Source organism: Pseudophryne corroboree, chromosome 6, assembly GCF_028390025.1.
Source record: "Pseudophryne corroboree isolate aPseCor3 chromosome 6, aPseCor3.hap2, whole genome shotgun sequence".
Lineage (NCBI taxonomy): Eukaryota > Metazoa > Chordata > Amphibia > Anura > Myobatrachidae > Pseudophryne > Pseudophryne corroboree.
Window position 1 is genome coordinate 614,062,604 of NC_086449.1, and position 15,656 is coordinate 614,078,259.

At 42.5% G+C, this 15,656-nt stretch overlaps 1 protein-coding gene across 4 annotated transcripts in view; it reads left to right on the forward strand.

Moving 5' to 3' along the window:
- Nucleotides 1–15,656, forward strand: part of NEURL1B (neuralized E3 ubiquitin protein ligase 1B) — a 751,932-nt gene that overhangs the window by 722,496 nt on the left and 13,780 nt on the right. For all 4 annotated transcript variants that reach the window (XM_063928070.1, XM_063928071.1, XM_063928072.1 and 1 more), the window contains 2 exons: nt 7,116–7,676; nt 13,122–13,829. In XM_063928070.1, the coding sequence (XP_063784140.1) occupies nt 7,116–7,676; nt 13,122–13,829 (1,269 nt within the window). The remainder of the gene's footprint in view (nt 1–7,115; nt 7,677–13,121; nt 13,830–15,656) is intronic.

Here is a 15,656-nt window from a genome sequence, read left to right on the forward strand (position 1 = left end):
CCTTCCCAGGAACAGAAGCCCTCCCCCGCTTCTACAAAAGCCTCAGCATGACGCTGGGGCTTCTCAAGCGGACTCGGGGGCGGTGGGCGGTCGTCTCAAGAATTTCAGCGCGCAGTGGGCTCACTCGCAGGTAGATCCCTGGATCCTGCAGATAATATCTCAGGGGTACAGGTTGGAACTAGAGACAGATCCGCCTCGCCGTTTCCTGAAGTCTGCTTTACCAACGTCCCCCTCCGAAAGGGAGACGGTTTTGGAAGCCATTCACAAGCTGTACTCTCAGCAGGTGATAGTCAAGGTACCTCTTCTACAACAGGGAAAGGGGTATTATTCCACTCTATTTGTGGTACCGAAGCCGGACGGCTCGGTAAGACCTATTCTAAATCTGAAGTCCTTGAACCTGTACATAAAGAAGTTCAAGTTCAAAATGGAGTCACTCAGAGCAGTGATAGCGAACCTGGAAGAAGGGGACTTTATGGTGTCCTTGGACATCAAGGATGCGTACCTCCACGTTCCAATTTACCCCTCACACCAGGGGTACCTCAGGTTCGTTGTACAAAACTGTCACTATCAGTTTCAGACGCTGCCGTTCGGATTGTCCACGGCACCTCGGGTCTTTACAAAGGTAATGGCCGAGATGATGATTCTTCTTCGAAGAAAAGGCGTATTAATTGTCCCTTACTTGGACGATCTCCTAATAAGGGCAAGGTCCAGAGAACAGCTAGAGAGGGGATTAGCACTGTCTCAAGAAGTGCTAAAACAGCACGGCTGGATTCTGAATATTCCAAAATCCCAGTTAATGCCGACAACTCGTCTGCTGTTCCTAGGGATGATTCTGGACACGGTTCAGAAAAAGGTTTTTCTCCCGGAGGAAAAAGCCAAGGAGTTATCCGAGCTTGTCAGGAACCTCCTAAAACCAGGAAAGGTGTCTGTACATCAATGCACAAGAGTCCTGGGAAAAATGGTGGCTTCTTACGAAGCAATTCCATTCGGCAGATTCCATGCACGAATTTTCCAGAGGGATCTGTTGGACAAATGGTCAGGGTCGCATCTTCAGATGCACCAGCGGATAACCCTGTCTCCAAGGACAAGGGTATCTCTTCTGTGGTGGTTGCAGAGTGCTCATCTATTGGAGGGCCGCAGATTCGGCATACAGGATTGGATCCTGGTGACCACGGACGCCAGCCTGAGAGGCTGGGGAGCAGTCACACAAGGAAGAAACTTCCAGGGAGTGTGGACGAGCCTGGAAACGTCTCTTCACATAAACATTCTGGAACTAAGAGCAATCTACAATGCTCTAAGCCAGGCAGAACCTCTGCTTCAAGGAAAACCGGTGTTGATCCAGTCGGACAACATCACGGCAGTCGCCCATGTAAACAGACAGGGCGGCACAAGAAGCAGGAGTGCAATGGCAGAAGCTGCAAGGATTCTTCGCTGGGCAGAGAATCATGTGATAGCACTGTCAGCAGTGTTCATCCCGGGAGTGGACAACTGGGAAGCAGACTTCCTCAGCAGACACGACCTTCACCCGGGAGAGTGGGGACTTCATCCGGAAGTCTTCCACATGCTGGTAACCCGTTGGGAAAGACCAATGGTGGACATGATGGCGTCTCGCCTCAACAAAAAACTGGACAGGTATTGCGCCAGGTCAAGAGATCCGCAGGCAATAGCTGTGGACGCGCTGGTAACGCCTTGGGTGTACCAGTTGGTGTATGTGTTTCCTCCTCTGCCTCTCATACCAAAAGTATTGAGAATTATACGGCAAAGAGGCGTAAGAACGATACTAGTGGTTCCGGATTGGCCAAGAAGGACTTGGTACCCGGAACTTCAAGAGATGATCACGGAAGATCCGTGGCCTCTACCTCTAAGGAGGGACTTGCTTCAGCAGGGTCCCTGTCTGTTTCAAGACTTACCGCGGCTGCGTTTGACGGCATGGCGGTTGAACGCCGGATCCTAAAGGAAAAAGGCATGCCGGAAGAAGTCATTCCTACTTTGATTAAAGCAAGGAAGGAAGTAACCGTGCAACACTATCACCGCATTTGGCGAAGATATGTTGCGTGGTGCGAGGATCGGAGTGCTCAAACGGAGGAATTTCAACTGGGTCGATTCCTACATTTCCTGCAATCAGGATTGTCTATGGGTCTCAAATTGGGATCTATTAAGGTTCAAATTTCGGCCCTGTCGATTTTCTTTCAAAAAGAATTGGCTTCAGTTCCTGAAGTCCAGACTTTTGTTAAGGGAGTGCTGCATATACAGCCTCCTGTGGTGCCTCCAGTGGCACCGTGGGATCTCAATGTGGTTTTGGAATTTCTAAAATCTCATTGGTTTGAACCACTAAAAAAGGTGGATTTAAAATATCTCACATGGAAAGTGACCATGTTACTAGCCCTGGCTTCGGCCAGGAGAGTGTCAGAACTGGCAGCTTTATCTTACAAAAGCCCATATCTGATTTTCCATTCGGACAGGGCAGAACTGCGGACTCGTCCGCATTTTCTCCCTAAGGTGGTGTCAGCATTTCATCTGAACCAGCCTATTGTAGTGCCTGCGGCTACAAGTGACTTGGAGGACTCCAAGTTACTGGACGTTGTCAGAGCATTAAAAATATATATTGCAAGGACAGCTGGAGTCAGAAAATCTGACTCGTTGTTTATATTGTATGCACCCAACAAGATGGGTGCTCCTGCGTCTAAGCAGACGATTGCTCGTTGGATCTGTAGCACAATCCAACTTGCACATTCTGTGGCAGGCCTGCCACAGCCTAAATCTGTAAAGGCCCACTCCACAAGGAAGGTGGGCTCATCTTGGGCGGCTGCCCGAGGGGTCTCGGCATTACAACTTTGCCGAGCAGCTACGTGGTCAGGGGAGAACACGTTTGTAAAATTTTACAAATTTGATACTCTGGCTAAGGAGGACCTGGAGTTCTCTCATTCGGTGCTGCAGAGTCATCCGCACTCTCCCGCCCGTTTGGGAGCTTTGGTATAATCCCCATGGTCCTTTCAGGAACCCCAGCATCCACTAGGACGATAGAGAAAATAAGAATTTACTTACCGATAATTCTATTTCTCGGAGTCCGTAGTGGATGCTGGGCGCCCATCCCAAGTGCGGATTATCTGCAATAATTGTACATAGTTATTGTTAACTAATTCGGGTTATTGTTTAGGAAGCCATCTTTCAGAGGCTCCTCTGTTATCATACTGTTAACTGGGTTTGATCACAAGTTGTACGGTGTGATTGGTGTGGCTGGTATGAGTCTTACCCGGGATTCAAAATTCCTCCCTTATTGTGTACGCTCGTCCGGGCACAGTACCTAACTGAGGCTTGGAGGAGGGTCATAGGGGGAGGAGCCAGTGCACACCACCTGATCGGAAAGCTTTACTTTTTGTGCCCTGTTTCCTGCGGAGCCGCTATTCCCCCATGGTCCTTTCAGGAACCCCAGCATCCACTACGGACTCCGAGAAATAGAATTATCGGTAAGTAAATTCTTATTTTTTCCATGAACCAAATACATACAGATAGGCTAAATAGATTCTAAAAAAAAACGGCATTGGTGAATGTTAGCAACGAATTTAGATTGTAAGCTTCTATGAAGCAAGTAGAGATGAATTGTATTATGTCATTGTATAGCATTTAGGAATGTTAGAGCTATATTTCAAATGTACTATTGTTTTCGTTAATTCAGCGCTTGTGTAAGAAACGGCGTACTGTATGTGTGTGATTTAGGGAAATTGTATCCTTGTGGAATGTATGATCAATACATCCATTTGTGGTCCCTTTGACAGGTGATCATTAAATATAACAAATGTATAAATAACAGTATCTTTTTGTAGTAACGTATGGGGTGTTGTCTTAGCACCTGTCTGCAGTAATCTTATCAGCAGAGTAATATAAATCAGCGTAATCATGTGGCTGATATGGGAACAAGCACAGGCTTGTTGTATTTAATGTCTTACTATTTGCTGGGAAAATGAACACAATGCTAGGAGACTTATCTACATTCTGCTAGCTATATACTGTATGTAAGCAGTGTGTAAATGAGAAATGCACATGCAATTGATTCATGTTGGTCCACTTTGTAAAGTGAAATAGAATACATTTTTAACAATTAATTGATATTATTTTTTTTCAGGAACAAACTGGCTGCACATAGCATCACATCATCTATACCTGCTCCTGTGACCTTCTTTGCAAAATAATGCAAATCATTTATTAACATTTACTTGCATAGCACCAGCATATTCCAATGTGCTTTACAACTGGAAATAAAACTCTGATAAAGCAAGACTTGGTAATAACAGACAGACAAATGTATAGAGGGATCTGCCCCCAAGCTTACAATCCCAACCTCAATCTTCATGGCACACTAAAGGTGAGTACACACTGTGCAATACGCTCCATGAGAGTTATCGCAGTGTGTTCCCTTCCATCCCGGGCCGCCCAACAGTGTGCGTACACACTGAGCATATCGCAAACGATATCGCTCAGTGACGTCACACGTCGGCCAGCCCATACATGCAGTTTTGGCCAATATTGACCTGTATGTACAGCCACAGAGGGGGTCGTTAATGACCCTCGGGAACGCACATTGGCCGTCGTTTGCGGCATACACACTGTGCAATATTTTAGTCCATATTGCTCAGAAGGGGGAAAATGAGCGATAATGACTAAAATATTGCTCAGTGTGTGTGCACCTTAACAGTACAGGTTTTAAGGATATCCATAATTGAGCACAGGTGACTTAATCACTACCTCAGCTATTTTGATTTAACCATCTGTGCAGGGGCGCTTCGAGAGAGGAGGAGGCCCGTGTGCAGACTCCATCTGGGTCCCTCCTCTCTAGCTGGCAGCGCTGTAGACTCTGGGCACTAGGGTCACTACCTAGCGCTGTCCCAGAGTTTAGTGTGCATGCGCAGATCTCCAGGAAAATTGGCCATTTTCCCAGAGATTTCCTTACTGCACATGCCAAAGTCTGTGAAAAATGGGCGCTGCATCATGTACCGGAAATTTGCTGAGAGATGCTGCCGCCAACGAGGGACTCCAGGGAGGTAAGGATGGGCCCCTCTTGGACCCCAGGGCCCGTGTACACCGCACACACTGCACCCATTGTAAATATACCAGTGCATCTGTGCTCAAGCATATAGATATAACTAAATCTTGAACTGTTACTGTAGTGTGCCTTGAGGACTGAGGTTGGGAAACACTGAGGTATAGGTTGAAATGAGCATTATCAATCTGTATATCTGTTGTCTCACTGTATCCATGCTTGTGTTAGGTTCTACACTTAATTCATAGTTACAAAGGACGTGTTTTCCTATGATAATGAGGCCACAATGATAAGTGTCACGCACTCATGAAGGAAGTATAAATTGTGCTTGGATATTTTTGGAGTAGCTTGTGCCATTCTGTCGCTGATTTGTATGGAGCTCAAACAGTGCCCTGCTGTGCCCCACCTCCTCTGTGCCTGTGCCCAGACGGTTTTAGAAGCCTGCAGAGCTAAATATACCATCCACAACAACTGTTGCCATGTTAGACCCTTCGCAACTGTGCAAGTGGCTGATGCATGCGAAAGAATGCATGTAACAGAGAATAACCCTTCCAGGCACGATGATACACAGCCGTTAGCTGTATCAAGCAATTTTGCAACATTGTGTTCATTGTTTTTATAAATCACCTTCTATTTAAACTGACAGCTTTCTAGCATGAGAATTCATGCCAATATCCACACACAACTTGCCATAGGAAATGACCTAGACTATAAACTCTACATTACAATGTATGGTTAAGACCTTATTGTGGTGTCCCAGAAAATCATTTATTACACAAGTAATAATAATATTATATCTTACTTATTTTGCCAGTCTCTGAAGGCTGCTCTCAAACTGTTAGGTATGTATAAAGAAAATGAACGAGTGATGTAATATAGAAGAAAAATGGTGCGTTTATGATGAAATTGTTTTCCATCCAAGTTCAATAATCATAGACGGGAATAATGTTAATACCGCATGGATGTACTGTACAGTGTACACAGGAATTCCAGGTCACAATACTAGTACAGTATTCGGATAACATATTAAAGACCATTGTCTTCATCCTTTGTAATAAAGCAGCTGCAAGCAAGTATTATAACAGAGGGAAGGGTTAAACATTTCCAACACGAAGGCCCCAGGAAGGAAGGAAAGGCTTGGGGAGCAGCACGTAACTTCCAGTGGGATGAATTTACATTACCTGTCGTCCTCTGCATTTCAGCCAAGCAGAGGCCCCTGCCATTGGAAACAAAGTCATATATAATAAAGGAAACAGTCGCTGCATATTTCCACTAACAAAATAGCCGCTCTGATCTTTGGGGTAAATGAATAGGAAAGCAACCTCCAGCTTCCCACCCATTAATGCTCTAGGGGGATGTTTCATTTCCATCTTTTGAGGTCTGAGAAATATACGGACTTACTTTTTTTATTATTATTATTATTATTATTATTATTTGGTCCCGTTAATCATGGTGTAGCAGATGGATATGTAATACAATACTAAAATAGTTTAATGATGTGCCAGGTGGATAATAACTTATTAGACATATTTATTTGGTGGCACTTTTTATTTGAACTTGTTGTACTTGAATATTTATACATAATTCACACAATATTGGTTTAGCCCAACGTTTTTGAATCACGGCACCCTAAAGTATCAGAATTTTTTTCACGGCACCCCTAGGCCAAAAGTTTCTTATTAAGGAATTGAAAAAAATACATGTAATTAAGTAAATTGTGTTTATATGGCATCCTTAGGTTCAGTTGTGTGGTGAGGGACAAGATTTGCTTCTGTTGGTCCACATATTTTATGATTGGAAGCCACCAGCGCTGGTTTTGCCTATTACATTGATCATAAATAATTTGAATTGCTCCATGACCACCAATTCAAGGCACCCCCTGCACGTGTCCCGATCCACCCCAAGGTTCTGCTGCACACAGTTTGAGAACCACTGGTTTAGCCTATACAGAGGCATATATTATGTTATGCTTTATCTAATATGATAAATATATTTTTCCAATTCTAACACACAGATTTTATTTCATTATATGGATACTCATTACACATTTACCATATATATCTTTTGTATCCTGCAGACACAAGCCATCATAGCCGTCCAGTGGCCAACAGACCATGCTACACATTTCTACATTGTGGCCAGGAAAGGAGACTTGTCCTGTCTCGTACAGAGTCTCCACGTTTTCACTGCCAAACAAAAGGAAAGAATATCCGGCTGGACACTCATGGAAGAAAAGCCGTCCGGCGTAATAGCTTCTGTAATGGAATCACTTTTACAAGTCGACCCATCCATCTGTATGAAAAGGTCCGCCTGAAGCTGATATCTGTACACCATGGATGGAGTGGTGCGCTGCGTTTTGGATTCACAAATCATGACCCAGCACAGATGAAGTCAGAAGATATACCCAAATATGCATGCCCTGATCTGGTTACCCGGCCTGGGTATTGGGCAAAAGCTTTACCGGAGAGATTTGCACAGCGGGACAATATTTTGGCATTTTGGGTTGACCGCCATGGAAGAGTGTTCTACAGCGTCAATGACGAGGAACCCATACTATTTCATTGTGGAGTTAAAGTCTCCAGTCCTCTGTGGGCCTTGATTGATGTCTATGGTATCACCCAAGAAGTACAAATTCTAGGTAATTTCTCCAGTTTGTTTATAAAGTTTTACATTTCAATCATTTTGACACTTAATGTGTAGCCAAGGCTTTACCTTGAATTCGTAAAGCAGAATCCATTTTTTGCGCGTGCTCCGGTCAATTATTTGCCCAGTTTTTAACACATTAAATTTTATTTTGCAAAATAAGTTAAGGCAATACATAAATGGAAGAGCAGCATTATCTTTAGGTTAACGGTTTATTACTAGTGATTAAACGCAATTGATTATTACAGGGTTTTTTTCTCATCTTACATATGCCTGTTGATTTGAAATAATGTTCTAATGAATTGCAGCAACTTTTTATTTGTACAGTCATCATCTATTAGCAATGATTGTGAGATCCATTATGTTTTGCTGCCTGAATGAATCACACTACTGACATAGCCGTACCCCGGATAAAAGCACATTGTATGGCACAAGTATGTTGCCCCTATTATAGGAAATGAATTGGTGTACACTGTTGCATCTGGATTAAGGGACTAATTCAGGTTTGTTGGCAAAGCAAAAAAGCACACAACTGGGCAAAACCATGTTGCACTGCAGGTGGGGCCAATGTAACGTGCAAAGAAAGTTAGATTTTGGAGGGGTGTGTTCAAACTGAAATCTAAATTGCAGTGTAAAAATAAAGCTGTCTAATGTTTATGGGCTACATGCAAAAGCAGACAGTATTTACCCTGCACAGAAACAATATAACCCATGCAAATCCAGATCTCTCTGCACATGTTACATCTGCCCCACCTGCAGTGCAGTATGGTTTTGCCCAGTTGTCTGCTTTTTTGCTTTGCCAACAATCCTGAATCAGCCCCTAAGACCCCAAAGTATTTTAAGTGCCCTGACATCAGCCTCTTGCATGTATAAACTGAGACGTTTACCTCAATGGCTGTAAGTACAAAGTATAATGAATGTGAATTTTATCTTGTGAAGCTTTCCCCCCTTGCTTGGCAGCACATGGCTCACTCTGGTCCTCTATTATGTTGAGTCGTTCACTTGTAGCCATCAACGCTACTGCTTACTATATATATTGTATCTCCAACAAGAGATTCTTCAGGGCCTCTTACACTGCATTCCTTTGTTATCGTATAGGGTTTTTAGAAAGCACAGCACTTGACCCTCTGCAAGAATCTCCTGCTCATCTTATCTCCAAATACAGGAGAATCCTAATTCACATGTTAAGATCTTGGAAATTTACAACCATTAAAATAACAGATCAACAAATGACCTCATTTAGACAAGAGGCTGCTCGTTTCTACTGTGCGCTAGTTAGCTTGCCCGTTGAAATTGGTTATTCTAACACAGGAGACAATGTTTTATAGTTTTGTATTTGTTTTTTCTTTGTAACTTTTTTTTTTTTTTTTTACTTGTTCCATACAGTAAGGTTTAGGCAATCATGTGTAACCATGAGCACTATCGCTACTGTGAGCTGCGTTACTCCTGATGTATCATGGGGTGAAGTCAGCTAAGGTTTCGGAGATCTTCTGTCAATCTAATTGTCTGTACTTTGTGACCAGTTGGTGATTCAGCTGCTGCTTCCACTCCCAATAGATGAAGTCCCAGCTGTACAGGAACTTAGCTTCCTATCAGCAGATAGAAGGCACGGAGGAATGTGCTTTAGTCCAGCAATTCAGTCACATGCAATAGATCAGCTGGAACTGTTTCGGTAGGCAGCAGGTTCTTTTCAGTATATTTTTAAATATAACATTCTGACATTTATAATGTTCAGTGTGCAAACCAGTTTAGAAAACTGTCGCCGTTACCTTTCCTTAACAACATTCTCTAGTATATACCATATAAACGTTAAGTCTATTTGAGACGGTGACCTTTTAAAGGCGGTTTCAGCAGCTTCCACTATGATAGATTCATTATGTTAGCTATTGGCTTTTCTTCTGCATTAAACAAACCAAAATACCATGAGAAGCCTGCTGCTTTTCACAATACTTCTCATCACTCACCCGTTGCTTTGGCGTGAGGGTTAATGTTGGAACGTAGTTATTTCAAGAGATTCCCAGTCTTAAATTTCACCAGCATCCACACAAGGTGCTTAAAATAGACAGTGAACCTGCTGATGCTCTATGTGTCCTCTGACTTTAGTATCACAATGACTTAAGAGATCAGATGAAAATCCTTAATCGCACACCTACATTGCTGTTTCCATTATCACATCCAGGCCATTTGGACCTCTTGGTGGCATCCACTGCCGTCAGTAAGATTACAGAGAGGTTGAGAAATTCCTTTGCTCATATCATCATGTAAGCTTGCCACAGGCATTAGCTCATTTAGATGTCCTCTTATGGTAACATCTCACAGGCCTGTCTGTAGATTAAGACATCTGTGACCATACAGTGGACTGACACTACTGGACTCTGACCCATCACATGACAGATTAAGGACTCTGAACATGATTAAAGGAGTTAGTAATTTCTAAGTACATTTGACATGTGTCTTAAGTTTCGAGTGGATTTTTTTTTTTTTTTGCAGTGTTTTGCTTATGTGTTTTTTGCTCCTTGTTTGCTGGTGTTAGCTTGTTTTCTAACTTATTTATTAATGGAGATTGATTTTTACTATCTTTTTATACATATTAGTTTGAGTACGACCCGTAGAGCAAGGCATCCTCAAACCATAGTAACTGTGCCACCTAGTGGACATATAACTCTAAAAAAAATAAACATTTCAATGATGCATATAAGTGAATACCTCCTATTTTATTAGGCAAAAATCATATTAGAAAAAATAGTTTTGGAATGCTTTAATATTTCTGTCTCATCATTTAGTGCTGTAAATTATTATTACCAGTTATTTATATAGCGCACACATATTCCGCAGCACTTTACAGAGAATACAGTATCATACCCTCCAACATTTTACACCTAAAAATCGGTACAAATTAGAAAAGGGGGCGCGGCTGCGGGTATTGGGGGTGTGGCCATGCTCCTTTTCCTATGAAAGGTTGGAGAGCCAAAAATCGGTACAGACCATAAAAAAAAGGCACTGTACCTGCTAAAAAGGTACAGTTGGAGGGTATGCAGTATTTGCCAATGCACATCGGTCCCTGCACCAGTGGAGCTTAAAAGCCATGTTTCTTACCACACGTACACATACACACACACTATTTTTGGATTGTAGGAGGAAACTAGAGTACCAGGAGGAAACCCACGCTAGAACGGGGAGAATATACAAACTCCACACCGTTCAGTCCGTGGTGGGAATTGAACCAACAACCGCAGTGCTGTGAGGCAGTAATGCTAACCATTACTCTGTCCGTTCTGCCCATTGCGTATTGTTGATCTTTTTCTATCAACCGTGACTCCATTAGTGAATAGAAAAAACTTTTTCAGTAAACACGGATTTGGTTTAGAGTTAGTAACCAAGAAGAAAAGGTAAAAAGTAAGTAGTCAGTGTTTGAAAGAAGATTTTGAAAAAGAACAGAGCTTTGGGTATCAAAGTTCATAGGATTTCACCGATCTTTCACGGGCTGTAAACACCATAAGACAGATACTGTGACTCCTCTGTTTCTTCATACAGAAGGATTTCTAGTTGTGCGCAACTTTCCGGGAACAAAGAATAGCATTTGATTTGTATTCTTTTTTTTTTTCTTTACTTTAACAGTACAAATACTCTGTATTTTTCTAAACTCAGTCCCTGCATTTATTATAACATTATTAGATTAGTATCTGTTTAGGATTTCCTATCACAGTTTCTTTCTCCTTCTTATAAAAGGACAGCGGACTTTGTAAACACTGGGAGCAAACGCCTTGCCTTAAATGGTCCTAAAGAAAAAGGAGGAAAAAGGGTGTTGAAGACCTTTTACTACTTCTCCTTACATAGACATAACTGTAATAAATAGTGACAAATTGGCTCATTGTACTTTAAAAATTTCAAATTGAAAACCAAAAAACAAATGACAATTGCTGTGCATTGAATCAGTGATAATCCGCACAAATCACCATCCATATCAAATCAGCAGCCTTATTACCAATCGTAAAACTTCCAAATGTCCATTTCTTTTTGGACCTAATGATCTATTTTTGCCCGTGTTGACCTCTTTCCTTATAGATGTTGCTTTAGCTCTCTGTTCACAAAGGGCTGGATTCAAATGTTCTCCCCTGCTCCCTCCCGCGATCGCGCCCGCCCGCAGCTATTCTAATGTTGCTGCAGACGGACACGTCAACTTCATTTCAGCTCGCTACCCTCGGAAGTAGCAAACTGAAATGCGCATAAAGAGACCCGTTTGGCCGCCTAAACGGGTCTTTTCACGATCGCTCCCATCAGTTTAGTCGGGTTTAGGTGCTTTGCGCGCCTAAACAGACTGTACTGGGGTACAGTGACCATTTGAATATCGCTCCTCTATCTACCGTTACTTTAGGCTGGAGATTGGGGGGGGGAATTCAAATCTTGACGCACCCCCTAAGTGTCTGTATGGCATGGTAGTGTGTAGTCACTATTAAGGGCAAAGCTTGAAGCCCCAAAACAAGCAAACGAAAAATGAATATTTAATGCAGAGACTGCTCTAATGGCTCATGTACAATACACAGGGCATTCTCCCTTATTCTGATCCGAATTGCAAGTGTTATCTGCATTAATTCCACATTTAAGAAAAGAGCAAATGAACACTTAATATTCAAGACCCCTGCTTTCCAGTGTTTCCAAGCTAAACGTATGAAGTCATATTCTCAGCAATGTTTAAGATATTATCAGGTCCTTGAGTGTTAATACGCATTTCTAGAAGTTTGAATCTAAAGTGAGGTCTTGTACTATTTGTTTATTACAAAAAACTGTTGTAGCTTCAGGCCTGAAAGAGAGGTTTCACAACTCCCATCTCTGACATGAGGCAGCTGCAGAGCATTTGACACCTACTCATTTATCACACTACTGTATTGTGTTTTCAATCCCTGGCTTTATCTACTGATGTTCTAAGCCAAAGTAGGCAACTGGTGATGCTCCAGCAGCATGCTGTGAGTTATAGTTCATCTACAGCTGGATTGCAGAGGTTGTTGGCAGAGCCTATCAGAATTGGCAGAGTAAGGAAAGCAGAGGTTATGGCCTGAAGGAGGAGGTTTTAAAAAGCAACTGTTTCATATATGCAGAGGAGACAGCCATTTTGTAGGCTAAACAATTTGTATAAGAATGCCCCAGTTCACTAGGACCCTGTCACCTCACTGGGGCACCTAAAGATTCTTGAGGCACTGATTCCTTTTTTAATAGGTAGACTGTTTTCCTGATTTGGAGTTCAGAATACAAAATGTCTTCCTCCACTGTTTGACAATGACAGATGATATTTAAGTGGTTTCCTAGATGAAATGTATTTTTTAGTGCAGTTTTGCTAAATCCCACGTTAACCCTAATTCTTGCTATCATGACAGAAACCATTACCCAAAACACTTTCACCGGTGCTCATATATGTTTAAATTTGTTTCATTTGCTCCTACAGATAGCATGTTTGCAGAGACTATGCCTCCTGGACGATTGAGCAATCCCCGACTGAGCACCTGCTTGCCACAAAGTAGCCATGATTCCGCAAACTTCAACAATAATGAACTAGAGAACAACCAGGTGGTGGCAAAAATTGCTAACTTGAACTTGAGCAGAGTGCCACCACCACCAACAGATAACCATACCATACCTTGTTGCTCAAACAGGCGGCAGCGTGCACAAGGCATGCCAACCTTACTGGACATGGAGCTTCACTTTCACCCCACTCGTGGTGCTGACATTACCCTTTCACCTGATCGAACAGTGGCTTACACTAACTGGCAGGAGAGCAACAGGACGCTAGTGTTCACTGATCGGCCAGTACACATTGGTGAGACCCTGTTTATAGAAACCGGTCATTTGCCATTGCCTTACTATGGCTCGTTGTCATTTGGCATCACCTCCTGTGATCCAAGCACATTACGAACCTTTGATCTGCCATCTAACCCAGACTACCTATTAGACAGGAAGGAATACTGGGTTGTACATCAAGGCTTGTTCACAATGAGTAATGGGGATATCCACAGCTTTTCATTTATGCCCAGCGGGGAGATTCACCATGGTATAAACGGAAACAGTCGTGGGATGCTGATATGTGTGGACTCCTCACAGCCACTCTGGGTGTTCTTTTCCATCCATGGGATTGTCAACCAACTGAGAATTATGGGTAAGTAGAAAGTTGTTTATGAAATTGAATTTGTGAACCAGGGTATGTACTGTGTCAGTCTTCCTCCAACTTCCTACCTCTTCATTTACTGCATTTTGCACCACTGCAGCTAACAGCGTGTTAGACTCTACTACCCCTTTCACACCGCCAATTCCGGATCCCACCCGGGAATTGGAAGCGGGTCCTTCCCGGGTGGGATCCGGCATTGGAAGCTGCTGCTGGCTTCCCCGACCCGGCAATAGGCCGGGTGGGTTGCCATAACAGTGGGTGGGAAGGGGGTAGGTGGAGCTGGCAATGGAGGTGGCGTTGAGAGATGAAATAATCTCTGCGCCACCTTTCCCTGTTGTAGTGAAAGGGTCCCGGGTTGCATCGACCCGGGAGGCCATTTACACTGCCATTGACCCCGGTATTCAACCCGGGAATAACATTGCTTTATTTCTGGGTCGAATTGCCGGGTAAGATGACTCGGGATTTCAGCTATGGCGCTTTCACTCCGCACGCTGACCCGTGTAGACCCGGCAATATGCCGGGTCGATACCGGGTTATTTGTGCGATGTGAAAGGAGTATTAGTGTCATTCCAGGTTTACAAAACCTATAAAAAGCAATACATATGTAGCCAAGCAAAGGGCCTAATGTTTTTAGACTTTTGTACACTGTTGTTTGTTCTGTTTCAACTTATTATTTATAGCTTTCTTTTATAGCTTTACGCAGCAGTTGATTAAACTATAATATAATTATGCTGTGTAATTTATTATTATTATTAATGTATAAGCATAAGCCTCTTCTGTAAATGTTTGCCATTGGTAACAAACACAACAATCAAACAAGACTGGATTAATATCAGAATTACATGCTGTGTTATTATACAGCATAATTGCCAATACATACACTTTATAGGGAAATAAGAATCTGATGCAGGAGGTTCGATGCCAGCAACTGCATAGTTTCCCAAGCAATAACAAAGTGATTAGTAGGGTTATAGGATCCAGTGACACTGCAGTGTTGATTTAGGGGTCAGTAGGTTGTTTGAGTGTTGAAAATAAATAAGTTTAGGTTTTGCACAAGCAATGTAAAGGGTTGCTGATTTGGTGGAATACTTTAGGTGTGAGCAATGTAAAGGGTTTCTGATTTGGTGGAATATTTTAGGTGTGAGCTGTGTGAAGGGTTGCTGATTTGGTGGAATACTTTAGGTGTGAGCTATGTATAGGGTTGCTGATTTGGTGGAATACTTTAGGTGTGAGCTATGTATAGGGTTGCTGATTTGGTGGAATACTTTAGGTGTGAGCTATGTATAGGGTTGCTGATTTGGTGGAATACTTTAGGTGTGAGCTATGTGAAGGGTTGCTGATTTGGTGGAATATTTTAGCTGTGAGCTATGTGAAGGGTTGCTGATTTAGTGGAATATTTTAGGTGTGAGCTATATAAAGGGTTGCTGATTTGGTGGAATATTTTAGGTGTGAGCTACAGTATGTAAAGGGTTGCTAATTTGGTGGAATACTTTAGGTGTGAGCTATGTAAAGGGTTGCTGATTGAGTGGAATATTTTAGGGAAACTCTAGAAATTTGATAACATTGCCTAAAAATGTCTGTTTTCAGGGAAAGTCGATGCAGCCAGTAAGTCTTGTAACCCGTCATTGATTGCAAGTAATGACCCAGGTTGGGTTCGGTATGGGTTTCCAGAGTTAAAATTTAGACAATCAACGCATGGTTGAACCCAAACATGTCGATATGATGATAATGTGATTGAAAGAATTTTAACAATTAGTGTTCATTCGAGCACCCTGCAACTAATCAGTGAGGGTGGCATATTTTTATTTTTAAGGGTCA